The sequence below is a fragment of the Coturnix japonica genome, unplaced genomic scaffold (assembly GCF_054131305.1).
Source record: "Coturnix japonica strain WE unplaced genomic scaffold, WE-NBRP24 Scf109, whole genome shotgun sequence".
In the NCBI taxonomy this organism is placed as follows: domain Eukaryota; kingdom Metazoa; phylum Chordata; class Aves; order Galliformes; family Phasianidae; genus Coturnix; species Coturnix japonica.
This window is the reverse complement of record NW_028189012.1, coordinates 190,516-204,264: the sequence shown is the minus strand read 5'-3', so window position 1 is coordinate 204,264 and position 13,749 is coordinate 190,516. Positions and strand designations below refer to the sequence as shown.

The 13,749-nt window shown below is 58.3% G+C and overlaps 1 protein-coding gene across 8 annotated transcripts in view; it reads left to right on the top strand.

Moving 5' to 3' along the window:
- Positions 1-1,105: 1,105 nt before the first annotated feature.
- Positions 1,106-13,749, top strand: part of AHNAK (AHNAK nucleoprotein) — a 31,261-nt gene continuing 18,617 nt past the window's right edge. For 5 of the 8 annotated variants that reach the window (XM_085535150.1, XM_085535152.1, XM_085535151.1 and 2 more), the window contains exons 1-4: positions 1,116-1,192; positions 8,697-8,742; positions 10,700-10,850; positions 13,558-13,745. In XM_085535150.1, coding sequence (XP_085391276.1) covers positions 10,700-10,850; positions 13,558-13,745 — 339 coding nt within the window. In that variant the 5' untranslated portion in view covers positions 1,116-1,192; positions 8,697-8,742. Of the gene's footprint in view, positions 1,193-1,940; positions 1,966-8,696; positions 8,743-9,625; positions 9,697-10,699; positions 10,851-13,557; positions 13,746-13,749 lie in introns of those variants that run through there. The other 3 variants (XM_085535148.1, XR_014941761.1, XM_085535153.1) reach the window with 3 other exon arrangements.

Here is a 13,749-nt window from a genome sequence, read left to right as displayed (position 1 = left end):
CCGGGTGGGGGAGGGGGAGGAGGGGGCGGGGCTTAAAGGGGGGGACACGAGGGGGGACCCCGGGGGGCGGGGACGGGGAACCCCGGGGTGGGGCTGGGATGGGGGGGGGGGATATAGGGATCTATAGGGATCTATGGGGTGAATATGGGGCTCTATGGGGCTCTATGGGGTGAATGTGGGTCCCTATGGGTCTCTATGGGGCCTATGGGGCCCTATGGAATGGCTATGGGGCTCTATAGGGCTCTATGGGGTGAATGTGGGTCTATGGAGCTCTATGGGGCCCTATGGGGTGGCTGTGGGTCTCTATGGGGTGAATGTGGGTCTCTATGGGGTGAATGTGGGTCTATGGGGCTCTATGGGGCCCTATGGGGTGGCTGTGGGTCCTTATGGGGTCTATGGGTCCCTATGGGTCTCTATGGGGTGAATGTGGATCTATGGGGCTCTATGGGGTCTATGGGGCTCTATAGGGTTCTATGGGGTGAATGTGGGGCTCTATGGGGCCTATGGGGCCTCTGTGGGGCTCTATGGGGTGTGTGTGTGTCCCTATGGGGTGAACGTGGGTCTCTATGGGGCCTGTGGAGCCCTATGGGGTCTATGGGGCCCTGTGGGTCTCTATGGGGTCTTTATGGGGTGTCTATGGTATCTATGGGGCCCAATACATCTCAGAGAAGTCTATGGGTTCCAGTGGGGTCCCTATGGGTCCCTATGGGTCTCTATGGGTCTCTATGGGGTCCCTATGCGTCCCTATGGGGTCCCTATGCGTCCCTATGGGGTTCCTATGGGTCTCTATGAGGTCCCACTGTGTCTCTATGGGGTTTCTATGTGTCCCTATGGGTCCCAATGCGTCCCTATGAGTCTCTATGGGGTTCCTATGGGTCTCTATGTGTCCCTATGTGTCCCTACGGGTCTCTATGGGTCCCAATGCATCCCTATGGGTCTCCTATGTGTCTCTATGGGGTTCCTATAGGGTCCCAATGCGTCCCTATGAGTCTCTATGGGGTTTCTATGGGTCCCTATGGTTCCCTATGGGTCCCACTGTGTCTCTATGGGTCTGTGCGGTTTCCCCCCCCATTTCCCCCCCCCCTCCCGCCCCACATCGCCCCGCCCCCCCCCCCACCTCCGCCCTACAAGAGCGACGCGCCGTCGGGGCGCGGCCACTGCGGGGCCGGGAGCGGCACGGAGCGATGGGGCGGTGAGTGGGGGGGAAACACGCGTGGGGTGGGGGGAGAATATGGGGGGGGGGTCGTTATAGGGGGTCTATGGGGGTCTATGGGGTGGGATAGGGGGGTATATGGGGGCTTATAAGGGGGGGGGGCGACACGGACCCCACACGGAGCGATGGGGCGGTGAGTGGCGGGGAAACACGCGTGGGGTGGGGGGAGAATATGGGGGGGGGTCGTTATAGGGGGTCTATAGGGGGGTAATAGGGGATAGGGGGGAATATAGGGGGTATATAGGGGGGTTATATTGGGGGGGGGGAAGGAGCCCACACGGAGCGATGGGGCGGTGAGTTGGGGGGAAAAACACGCGTGGGGTGGGGGGAGAATATGGCGGGGGGGTCGTTATTGGGGGTCTATGGGGGGAGATAGGGGGGGTATATGGGTATGGGGGTATATGGGGGGTAATAGTGGGGTATATGGGGGGGGTCAAGGAGCGATGGGGTGGGGTGGGGGCAGAAACACGCGTGGGTTGGGGGGAGAATAGTGGGGAGGGGTCGTTATTGGGGGTCTATAGGGGGGGATAGAGGGGGTATATGGGGGGTAATAGGGGGGGGTTACATGGGGGGGGGCGGCAAGGACCCCACAAGGAGAATATGGGGTGAGTGGGGGGGGAAAAACACGCGTGGGGTGGGGGAAGAGTAGTGGGGGGGGGTCCCATATTGGGGGTCTATGGGGTGGGATAGAGGGGGTATATAGGGGGGGGAATAGTGGGGTTATATGGGGGGGGGCACGGAGCGATGGGGCGGTGAGTGGGGTGGGGGGGGCAGAAACACGCGTGGGTTGGGGGGCGAATAGTTGGGGGGAGGGGGTCCGTATTGGGGGTATATGGGGGGGTAGTGGGGTATATGGGGGGTAATAGGGGGGTATATGGGGGGGGGGTCGGCACAGAGGGGTCCGTGGGGGGGTCACGAGTGGGGTGGGGATGGAGGGGTTGGGGACACGCGTGGGGTGCCCACAGTGTGGGGGGGGTAATGGGGAGGGGGGGAGTCGGTGAGTGGTAAACAGAGCGGGGCGGGGCGGGGGGGTCCGCAAAGGGCGTGGGGGGGGGGGGGAAATGTCACGAGTGGGGAAGTATTGAGTGGGGGGGGGTTTAGGGCCGTTTTAGGGTCGTTTTAGGGTCGTTTTGGGGCCGTTTAGGGCCATTTTGGGGCTGTTTTCGGCTGTTTTGGGGCTGTTTTGGGGTCGTCCCGTCCGAGTTGGGGGGGGAGGAAGTGTCACGAGTGGGGAAGTATTGAGTGGGGGGGGTCCTGGGGGGGGTATAGGGCTGTTTTAGGGCCGTTTTAGGGTCGTTTTGGGGCCGTTTCGGGCTGTTTTGGGGTCGTTTTGGGGCTGTTTGGGGTCGTTTCGTCCGACTTATGGGGGGGGTGGGGTTCGGAGCCGCGCCCACTCGTGTCCGGTTATGGAGTGGGGGGGTCTATGGGGGGATATGGGGGCACGGAGGGTGGGGTCCTGAGTGGGGCTTTTTTGGGGCTATTTTAGGGCTTTTTTAGGGCTTTTTTGAGGCTTTTTGGGGCTTTTTGGATGTTCTTGTGGGGTCACCCACGCGTGTTTGCGGATCCGGGTGTGGCCGTGGGGGTATATCCCGCGTGGGGTCGTTTTCAGCTCCATTTTGGGGCCATTTCGGGCTGTTTTGGGGCTTTCTTAGGGGGGATCCATAGGGGGTTCCCTAATGGGGCGGCTCCACGCGTGGGTTGCGTGTCCCGCGTGGGTTCCCTTGGTTCCCATCCGGCCCTATTCACCCCATTATCGTACCGGACCCCCCCCGCTTTAACCCCACCCACCCCACGCGTGATTTTGGTGCTAAATCCCCCCTTTTTAGCTCCCCCCACGCGTGTTTTTCGGCTCCATTCGGTCCCATTTAGACCCACCCCACGCGTGTCCCACTCTCATCCCCACACCCTCATCTCGCGTGGGGGGGGGTGTCCCTATAAGTCCCTATAAACCCCACGGCCCCTTTAAATCTCAATCCCCCCCAATTCCGCCCCATTTTGATGCCCCCCCCCACCCCCCACCCCACGCGTGTTTCTCGTTTCCCCGTGGGGGGGGCTCAGGGTGTGGTTCCCCCCCCCCCCACTCGTGTCCCGTTGGCCCCTTTAAGCCCCGCCCCATTTTAATGGGGTTTTTTAGGGGGGGGGGGGTTGTAGGGCGCGGTCGCGGTCACGCGTGGGGTCGTGGGGGGGATTTTAATGGGGGGGGGGCGGATTTTTGGGGTTATTTGGGACCTTTTTGGGGTTTGTAGGGCTGGATATGGGGCTGGATATGGGGGATCCCCCCCCTAGATCCCAACCCCCCCCTTCGTGGGGGCGGGGTCTCGCGTGGGGGCGGGGCGGTGGAACCGGTCCGGGAGCGGCCGAGGGTGCGGCTCCACGTGGGGATCTATGGGGCGGGGGGGGGGATAGTGGGGTCTATGGGGTCTAATAGGGTCCTATGGGGTGATGATGGGGTCTATGGGGTCTAATAGGGTCCTATGGGGTCCCATGGGGTGCTTATGGGGTCTATGGGGTCCGATGAGGCCCCATGGGGTGGTTATGGGGTCCTATGGGGTCTTAACTATGGGGTGGTTATGGGGTCTATGGGGTTTAATGGGGTTCTATGGGGTCTCTGTGGGGTCTATGGGATGATGATGGGGTCTAATGGGGTCCTATGGGGTCCCATGGGGTGATGATGGGGTCTATGGGGTCCTATGGGGTACCATGGGGTGCTTATGGGGTCTATGGGGTCCTATGGAGTGGTTATGGGGTCTAATAGGATCCTATGGAGGTCCTATGGAGTTTAATGGGGTGGTTATGGGGTCTATGGGGTCCTACGAGGTCCTATGGGGTGATAATGGGGTCTATGGGGTCTTATAGGGTCCTATGGGGTGCTTATAGGGTCTATGGGGTCTAATAGGATCCTATGGGGTCCTATGGGGTGGTTATGGGGTCTATGGGGTCTCTATGGTGTCTGTGGGGTCCTATGGGGTGATAATGGGGTCTATGGGGTCTATTAGAGTCCTATGGGGTTCTATGGGGTGGTTATGGGGTCTATGGGGTCTAATAGGATCCTATGGGGTGCTGATGGGGTCTATGGGGTCCTACGAGGTCCTATGGGGTGGTTATGGGGTCTATGGGGTTTATGGGGTCCTTATGGGGTCCTATGGGGTTTAATGGGGTGCTATGGGGTTTAATGAGGTGGTTATGGGGTCCTGTGGGGTCTATGGAGTCCTATGAGGTCCTATGGGGTGCTTATGGGGTCTCTATGGGGTCCTATGGGGTTCTTACAGGGTCTATAGGGTCCCATGGGGTGGTTATGGGGTCCCATGGGGTGATGATGGGGTCTATGGGGTCTTACGGGGTCCTATGGGGTTTACCATGTCTTTCCTATGGGGTCCAATGGAGTTTATAGGGGTCTTATGGGGTTGGTGGGGTCAGTGTGGTCTATGGGATCTTATGGAGTCCTATGAGGTCCTTTGGGGTCTTATGGGGTCTATGGGATCAGTGGGGTCCTATGGGGTCGGTGTCCTATGGGGTTAGTGGGGTCCTATGGGGTCAGTGGGGTCCTGTGGGCTTCTATGGGGTTCTGTGGGTCCTCCCAATCCCACTCGTGTCCGTGGGCCCCATAGAGCTTTGGGTTTCATGGGGTCTGTGGGGTTCTATGGGGTTTTATGGGGTCTGTGGGGTTCTATGGGTCCTGTGGGGTTCTATAGGGTCCTATGGGGTCCTGTGGGGTTCTATAGGGTCCTATGGGGTCCTGTGGGGTTCTATAGGGTCCTATGGGGTTCTGTGGGGTCCTGTAGGGTCCTATGGGGTTCTGTGGGGTCCTATGGGGTCCTATTGGGGTATCATGGGGACCCCACAGTGACCCTATAGGGACACCCATTGGCTGCCATGGGGACCTCATATGGAGACCCCCATAGGAACCCTATAGAGTGATAGAAGGACCCCATAGGGACCCCATATAGGGACACCCATAGGGTGATACTGGGACCCCATAAGGACCCCATAGGACCCCATAGGGACCCCATATAGGGACACCCATAGGGTGACACTGGGACCCCATAGGGACCCCATAAGGACCCCATAGGACCCCATAGGGACCCCATATAGGGACACCCATAGGGCGACACTGGGACCCCATAGGGACCCCATAAGGACCCCATAGGACCCCATAGGGACCCCATATCGGGACACCCATATAGGGACACCCATATAGGGACCCCATAGGGACCCCATAGGGCGGTGCAGGGCCGGGGGGGGCAGCGCTAAATATAGGGCAGCGCGTGGCCGCCATAAATAGCACGGCGGGATATAGGGCCGGTATGGGGCGGGGTTATGGGGCGGGATATAGGGCCGGTATGGGGCGGGGTTATGGGGTGGGATATAGGGTGGGGTTATGGGGCGAGGTTATGGGGCGGGATATAGGGTGGGGTTATGGGGCGAGGTTATGGGGTGGGGTTATGGGGCGAGGTTATGGGGTGGGGTTATGGGGCGGGGTTATGAGGTTATAGGGTCCGCCCTATGGGTTCTCCCTATGGGTCCGCCCTATAGGTCCGCCCTATGGGGCTGCGGTTGGCGATGGGAGGAGAAGGGGAAGCGAAACCCCACAGCCCCAAAACCCCACAACCACCAAACCCCACAGCCGCCCCACTTCCCCCTTTATCCATAGGGCGGGGGGGGGGGTTTGGGGTTTTGGGTTCCTCCCTCTGATCTGTGGGGCTGGAGGGTGGGGTGCCTATGGGGTGGCTGTGGGGTGGCTATAGGGTGGCTATGGGGCTGTAGGGTGGCTATAGGGTGGCTATGGGGCTATGGGGTGGCTGTGGGGTGGCTGTGGGGTGGCTGTGGGGTGGCTATGGGGCTGTAGGGTGGCTATGGGGTGGCTATAGGGTGGCTATGGGGCTATAGAGTGGCTATAGGGTGGCTATGGGGTGGCTGTGGGGTGGCTGTAGGGTGGCTATGGGGCTGTAGGGTGGCTATGGGGTGGCTATAGGGTTTCTATGGAGTGGCTATGGGGCTGTAGGGTGGCTATAGAGTGGTTATAGGGTGGCTATTGGGTGGCTATGGGATGGCTATGGGGCTGTAGGGTGGCTATGGGGTGGCTATAGGGTTTCTATGCAGTGGCTATGGGGCTGTAGGGTGGCTATAGAGTGGCTATAGGGTGGTTATTGGGTGGCTATGGGATGGCTATAGGGTTTCTATGGGGTGGCTGTGGGGCTGTAGGGTGGCTCTAGGGTAGCTATAGGTTGGCTATGGGATGGCTATGGGGTGTCTATAGGGTGGCTATGGGGCTGTAGGGTGGCTATGGGATGGCTATGGGGTGTCTATAGGGTGGCTATGGGGCTATAGAGTGGCTATGGGGTGGCTATGGGATGGTTATAGGGTGGCTGTGGGGTGGCTATAGGGTGGCTATTGGGTGGCTATGGGGTGGCTATAGGGTTTCTATGGAGTGGCTATGGGGCTGTAGGGTGGCTATGGGGTGGCTATAGGGTGGCTATGGGATGGCTATAGGGTTTCTATGGGGTGGCTGTGGGGCTGTAGGGTGGCTCTAGGGTAGCTATAGGTTGGCTATGGGATGGCTATGGGGTGTCTATAGGGTGGCTATGGGGCTATAGGGTGGCTATAGGTTGGCTATGGGATGGCTATGGGGTGTCTATAGGGTGGCTATGGGGCTGTAGGGTGGCTATTGGGTGGCAATGGGGTGGCTGTGTGGTTTCTATAGGGTGGCTATGGGGCTGTAGGGTGGCTATGGGGTGGTTATAGGGTGGCTATAGGGTGGCTATGGGATGACTGTGGGGCTGTAGGGTGGCTATGGGGTGGCTATAGGGTGGCTGTGTGGTGGCTATAGGGTGGCTATGGGATGGCTATAGGGTTTCTGTGGGGTGGCTGTGGGGCTGTAGGGTGGCTCTAGGGTAGCTATAGGTTGGCTATGGGATGGCTATGGGGTGTCTATAGGGTGGCTATGGGGCTATAGGGTGGCTATAGGGTGGCTATGGGGCTGTAGGGTGGCTATAGGGTGGCAATGGGGCTGTAGGGTGGTTATTGGGTGGCTGTAGGGTGGCTATAGGGTGGCTATGGGGCTGTAGGGTGGCTATAGGATGGCTATGGGGTGGCTGTGGGGTGGCTATAGGGTGGCTATGGGGCTGTAGGGTGGCTATGGGGTGGCTATAGGGTTTCTATGGGGTGGCTGTGGGGCTGTAGGGTGGCTATAGAGTGGTTATAGGGTGGCTATGGGATGGCTATGGGGCTGTAGGGTGGCTATAGGGTGGCTATGGGGTGGCTGTGGGGTGGCTGTAGGGTGGCTATGGGGCTGTAGGGTGGCTATGGGGTGGCTATAGGGTTTCTATGGAGTGGCTATGGGGCTGTAGGGTGGCTATAGAGTGGTTATAGGGTGGCTATTGGGTGGCTATGGGGTGGCTATAGGGTTTCTATGGGGTGGCTGTGGGGCTGTAGGGTGGCTCTAGGGTAGCTATAGGTTGGCTATGGGATGGCTATGGGGTGTCTATAGGGTGGCTATGGGGCTATAGGGTGGCTATAGGGTGGCTATGGGGCTATGGGGTGGCTATAGGGTGGCAATGGGGCTGTAGGGTGGCTATTGGGTGGCTGTAGGGTGGCTATGGGGTGGCTATAGGGTGGCTATAGGGTGGCTATGGGGTGGTTATAGGATGGCTATGGGATGACTGTGGGGCTGTAGGGTGGCTATAGGGTGGCTATGGGGTGGTTATGGGGCTGTATCTCTATGGGGTGGCTATGGGGCTGTAGGGTGGCTATGGGGTGGCTATAGGGTGGCTGTGGGGCTGTATCTCTATGGGGTGGCTGTGGGGCTGTATCGTTATGGGGTGGCTGTAGGGTTGTGGGGCCAGTTGTGGGTCTGGTTATGGGGTGGTTGTGGCTTTGGGGCCGGGCGTGCCGGGTTGTGGCTGTGGGGTGGTTATGGGGCAGAACCGGCCCAACCAGTGGGGTTTGTGTATGGGGGGGGGGGGGCAGCGCTTTGGGGTCCCCCTGGGGCTGTGGGGCTCCACCCCATAGAGATGGGGACGGCTGGAATGGGGGGAGGGGGGGATGCATCTGGGGGGGCTGTGGGGCTGGTTGTGGGGCCAGATGTGTGGGGTGGTTGTGGGGTCTTTGGGGCCAGCTGTGGGGCTGGTTATGGGGTGGTTGTGGGGTCTTTGGGTCTGGTTATGGGGCCGGCTGTGGGTCTGGTTATGGGGTGGTTGTGGGGCTGGTTGTGGGGTCTTTGGGTCTGGTTATGGGGCCAGCTGTGGGTCTGGTTGTAGGTCTGGTTATGGGGCAGTTATGGGGTGGCTATGGGTCAGTTATGGGGTGGTTATGGGGTGGTTATGGGGCAGTTATGGGGTGGTTATGGGGCAGTTATGGGGCAGTTATGGGGTGGCTATGGGGCAGTTATGGGGTGGCTATGGGGCAGTTATGGGGCAGTTATGGGGTGGCTATGGGGCAGTTATGGGGCAGTTATGGGGCCGTTCTGACTCTGCTCATCCCACAGTTGAGCTGGACCCGGTGACGACGAATCGGCCCCATAGGAAACAAAGGTGGGAGAAGGAGCCGCCCCCCCCGGCCCTAAAACCCCATTAACCCCCATAGACCCCATTATTTGCCCCATTAACCCCCTTTAACCCCCATTAACCCCATTATTTACCCCATTATTCCCCCATTACCCCATTATTTCCCCCATTTCCCCCATTATTCCCCCATTAACCCCCCATTACCCCCATTATTTCCCCCATTACCCCCCATTACCCCCATTAATCCCATTATTTCCCCCATTAACCCCATTATTCCCCCCATTAGCCCCCCCATTAACACCATTATTTCCCCCATTACCCCCATTAATCCCATTATTCCCCCATTACCCCCATTATTTACCCCATTAACCCCCATTCCCCCCATTATTTCCCCCATTACCCCCATTATTCCCCCCATTACCCCCATTATTTCCCCCATTACCCCCATTATTCCCCCCATTACCCCCATTATTTCCCCCATTACCCCCATTATTCCCCCCATTACCCCCATTATTTCCCCCATTACCCCCATTATTTCCCCCATTACCCCCATTATTCCCCCCATTACCCCCATTATTTCCCCCATTACCCCCATTATTCCCCCCATTACCCCCATTATTTCCCCCATTACCCCCATTATTTCCCCCATTACCCCCATTATTCCCCCCATTACCCCCATTATTTACCCCATTACCCCCCTTTAACGTCATTATACCCCCCATTACCCCCATTATTTCCCCCATTACCCCCATTATTCCCCCCATTAACCCCATTATTTACCCCATTAACCCCCCATTATCCCCATTATTTCCCCCATTACCCCCCATTACCCCCATTATTTCCCCCATTAACACCCCATTACCCCCATTAACCCCATTATTCCCCCCATTAACCCCATTACCCCCCATAGATGGAGCTCAATGACGACACCCGCCTCATCCTATTCCCCCCACTGGGGGGCGCTGTTTCCCCCCATTAACCCCCATTACCTCCCATTAACCCCATTAACCCCATTATTTCCCCCATTACCCCCCTTTAACCCCATTATTTCCCCCATTATTTCCCCCATTAACTCCCCATTATTTCCCCCTTTAACCCCCATTAACCCCATTATTTCCCCCATTACCCCCATTATTCCCCCATTAACCCCATTATTCCCCCATTACCCCCATTATTTACCCCATAAACCCCCATTAACCCCATTATTTCCCCCATTACCCCCATTATTTATCCCATTACCCCCATTACCCCCAATAACCCCCCATTAACCCCATTATTTACCCCATTAACCCCCTTCAACCCCATTAACCCCCCCCTTTATCCCCCATTACCCCCATTATTTACCCCACAAACCCCCATTACCCTCATTATTTACCCCATTACCCCCCATTACCCCCCTTTAACCCCATTATTTCCCCCATTACCCCCATTATTCCCCCCATTACCCCCATTATTTACCCCATTACCCCCCTTTAACGCCATTATACCCCCCCTTACCCCCATTATTTCCCCCATTACCCCCATTAACTCCCCCATTAACCCCATTATTCCCCCATTAACCCCATTATTTACCCCATTAACTCCCTTTAACCCCAATAACACCCGCATTAACCCCATTATTTACCCCATTACCCCCCTTTAACGCCATTATACCCCCTATTACCCCCATTATTTCCCCCATTTCCCCCATTACCCCCATTAACTCCCCCATTACCCCCATTATTTCCCCCATTAATCCCATTATTTCCCCCATTACCCCCATTATTTCCCCCATTACCCCCCTTATTAACCCCATTATTTCCCCCATTACCCCCATTATTTACTCCATTATTTACCCCATTACCCCCATTATTACCCCCAATAACCCCATTACCCCCATTATTTCCCCCATTACCCCCCATTACTCCCCATTACCCCCCATTACCCCCATTATTTCCCCCATTAACCCCATTATTCCCCCCATTACCCCCATTATCCCCCATAGATGGAGCTCAATGACGACACCCGCCTTGTCCTATTCCCCCCACTGGGGGGCGCTGTTTCTCACGGTCTGACGTTGGCTCAGACCCCCCGCGGTGTCGTCGTGCAGCGCGTCCAGCACGGGTCGGCCGCGGATGGAGGGGGCGTCAGGGAGGGTCAGTATGGGGGGCTATGGGGTATATGGGGTCTATGGGGTCCTTATGGGGTCCTATGGGGTGCTATGGGTCCCATGGGGTGGTTATGGGGTCTATGGGGTCTAATGGGGTCCTATGGGGTCTATGGGGTCTATGGGATCTGTGGAGTCTATGGGAGTCAGGGAGGGTCAGTATGGGGGTCTATGGGGTCTATGGGGTCTGTGGGGTGGTTATGGGGTCTATGGGGTCTATGGGGTTTAATGGGGTGCTTATGGGGTCTATGGGGTGGTTATGGAATCCTATGGGGTCCTACGGGGTCTTATGGGGTGCTTATGGGGTCTATGGGGTCCTATGGGGTGCTTATGGGGTCTAATAGGGTCCTATGGGGTCTATGGGAGTCAGGGAGGGTCAGTTATGGGGGGTCTATGGGGTCTATGGGAGTCAGGGAGGGTCAGTATGGGGGGGCTATGGGGTCTGTGGGGTCCTATGGGGTCCTATGGGGTGGTTATGGGGTCTATGGGGTCTAATGGGGTCCTATGGGGTCCTATGGGGTCTATGGGGTCCCATGGGGTGGTTATGGGGTCTATGGGGTCCTATGGGAGTCAGGGAGGGTCAGTATGGGGGGGCTATGGGGTCTGTGGGGTCCTATGGGGTGGTTATGGGGTTTAATGGGGTCTGTGGGGTCTGTGGGGTCCTTATGGGGTGGTTATGGGGTCTATGGGGTCTGTGGGGTCTATGGGGTCTAATGGGGTCCTATGGGGTCTAATGGGGTGCTTATGGGGTCTATGGGGTCCTATGGGGTGGTTATGGGGTCTATGGGGTCTAATGGGGTCCCATGGGGTGGTTATGGGGTCTGTGGGGTCTGTGGGGTCCTATGGGGTCCTATAGGGTGGTTATGGGGTCTGTGGGGTCTATGGGGTCTATGGGAGTCAGGGAGGGTCAGTATGGGGGGGCTATGGGGTCTAATGGGGTCCTATGGGGTCTAATGGGGTCCTATGGGGTCTATGGGGTCCTATGGGGTGGTTATGGGGTCTATGGGGTGGTTATGGGGTCTAATGGGGTCCTATGGAGTCCCATGGGGTGCTTATGGGGTCTATGGGGTCCTATGGGGTGGTTATGGGGTCTATGGGGTCTAATGGGGTCCCATGGGGTGGTTATGGGGTCTGTGGGGTCTGTGGGGTCCTATGGGGTCCTATAGGGTGGTTATGGGGTCTATGGGGTCTGTGGGGTCTATGGGGTCTATGGGAGTCAGGGAGGGTCAGTATGGGGGGGCTATGGGGTCTGTGGGGTCTATGGGGTCCTATGGGGTGGTTATGGGGTCTATGGGGTCTAATGGGGTCCTATGGGGTCTATGGGGTGGTTATGGGGTCTATGGGAGTCAGGGAGGGTCAGTATGGGGGGGCTATGGGGTCTATGGGGTCCTATGGGGTGGTTATGGGGTCTATGGGGTCTGTGGGGTCTATGGGGTCTATGGGATCTGTGGGGTCTATGGGAGTCAGGGAGGGTCAGTATGGGGGGGGCTATGGGGTCTAATGGGGTCTATGGGGTGGTTATGGGGTCTATGGGGTCCTATGGGGTCCTATGGGGTCCTATGGGGTGGTTATGGGGTCTGTGGGAGTCAGGAAAGGTCAGTTATGGGGGGTCTATGGGGTGGTTATGTGGTCTATGGGGTCTATGGGGTGCTTATGGGGTCCATGGGGTGGTTATGGGGTCCTATGGGAGTCAGGGAGGGTCAGTTATGGGGGGTCTATGGGGTCTATGGGGTCTATGGGAGTCAGGGAGGGTCAGTTATAGGGGGTCTATGGGGTCTATGGGGTGGTTATGGGGTCTATGGGAGTCAGGGAGGGTCAGTATGGGGGGGCTATGGGGTCTATGGGGTCCTATGGGGTGGTTATGGGGTCTATGGGGTCTGTGGGGTCTATGGGAGTCAGGGAGGGTCAGTATGGGGGGTCTATGGGGTCTATGGGGTCCCATGGGGTCCTTATGGGGTCCTATGGGGTGCTATGGGGTCCCATGGGGTGCTTATGGGGTCTAATGGGGTCCTATGGAGTCCCATGGGGTGCTATGGGGTCCCATGGGGTGGTTATGGGGTCTATGGGGTCCTTATGGGGTCCCATGGGGTGGTTATGGGGTCCTATGGGGGGGTGGAGGGACGGAGGGCAATATATGGGGGGCCCACCCTATGGGGGGATGGGGGGGGGCAATATATGGGGGGGGGAATGGGGGTCTGGGGGGGGCTTTGGGAGGGCATGGGGGGAGTTATATGGGGGGTGGGATATAGGGGGGGTGATATGGGGGGGGACGGCATCACCATATGGGGGATGGGGGGGGGGGTGCAATATATGGGGGGATGATATTTGAGGGGGGGTCAGCATCACCCTATGGGGGTATGGGGGGGCAATATATGTGGGGGCATGGGGGGATGGGGGGGGCTTGGGGGGGCTTGGGGGGGGGGGTCAGTGTCACCCTATGGGGTTATGGGGTGGGGGGGGGCAATATATGGGGGGCTGGGGGACTGGAGGGGGTCAGCACGGGGGGCTTGGGGGGGGAGGAGGAGGGGGTCCAGCCAGTGGGGGTCTTTGGGGGGGAGGGGAAGGAGGAATGGGGTGGAAAGCTGGAGCTTTGGGGTCTTATTGGGTGGGGTTGGGGGTCTCCCCTCCCCCTCGACCCTCTCAACCAACCCCCATAATAACTGACGACCCCCCCCCTTTATCTCCCCCCCCCCCAGGGGACCAGCTGGTCAGCGCCACCGTGTATTTCGACCAGCTGCCGTCGGGGGAGGTGGCTCAGCTGCTGGAATCTATGGGGCAGCACACGGTGGGGCTGAGGCTGCAGAGACGGGGGGACCCGGCCCCATATGGGGGAACTATGGGGGGACACGGACACGAAGGGGGCAGCAGCCCCGAAGTGGTTCTGGTGA